This window comes from Eurypyga helias, unplaced genomic scaffold (genome assembly GCF_000690775.1).
Source record: "Eurypyga helias isolate BGI_N326 unplaced genomic scaffold, ASM69077v1 scaffold36574, whole genome shotgun sequence".
Lineage (NCBI taxonomy): Eukaryota > Metazoa > Chordata > Aves > Eurypygiformes > Eurypygidae > Eurypyga > Eurypyga helias.
In genome coordinates, this window is record NW_010247520.1 from 1382 (window position 1) to 1824 (window position 443).

General features: G+C 70.7%; 1 protein-coding gene across 1 annotated transcript in view; it reads left to right on the top strand.

Annotated features, from left to right (window-relative positions):
- Positions 1-443, top strand: part of LOC104508976 (NAD-dependent protein deacetylase sirtuin-6-like) — a gene marked incomplete at its 5' end in the record, with an annotated part of 1968 nt that overhangs the window by 1265 nt on the left and 260 nt on the right. Inside the window, one exon of the mRNA XM_010150756.1 lies at positions 341-439. Within this exon, the coding sequence (XP_010149058.1) occupies positions 341-439 (99 nt within the window). The remainder of the gene's footprint in view (positions 1-340; positions 440-443) is intronic.

The following is a 443-nucleotide window of genomic DNA, read 5'->3' on the forward strand; positions in this document are numbered from 1 at the left end:
GGTGCCGGTAGAGCTCCCTGGTCCCCGTCCCGCTCTGTCCTGTGCTCCCTAGCCTGGCTCTGCATCCACGTCCCCAGCCCCGGGCCGTGTTTCCAGGGGCAGACGGCCTGCCCACACCCCGACAGCCCTGTCAGCCTGCGGCGCGGCCGCGCGGTGCCAGACGGGGTCAGGGTCTGAGTCTGCGTTCCACCGCCCTGATGTCTGGGGACGGGAGCCCTGGAGCCCGCGTGCAGCCCAGCCGTCGCCCAGGCCCTGTCCCCACGCGCTCCCCAGGAGGGGACGTTTGTCCCTGCACGCTGGGTCTGTCCCCTAACACCGTGCTTGCCCTCGCCTGCCCCAGGACAGACAGGCCGACCTGCGCATCCACGCCTACGTCGATGACGTCATGACGAAGCTGATGAAGCACTTGGGGCTGGAGGTGCCGGAGTGGACGGGGCCGGTGG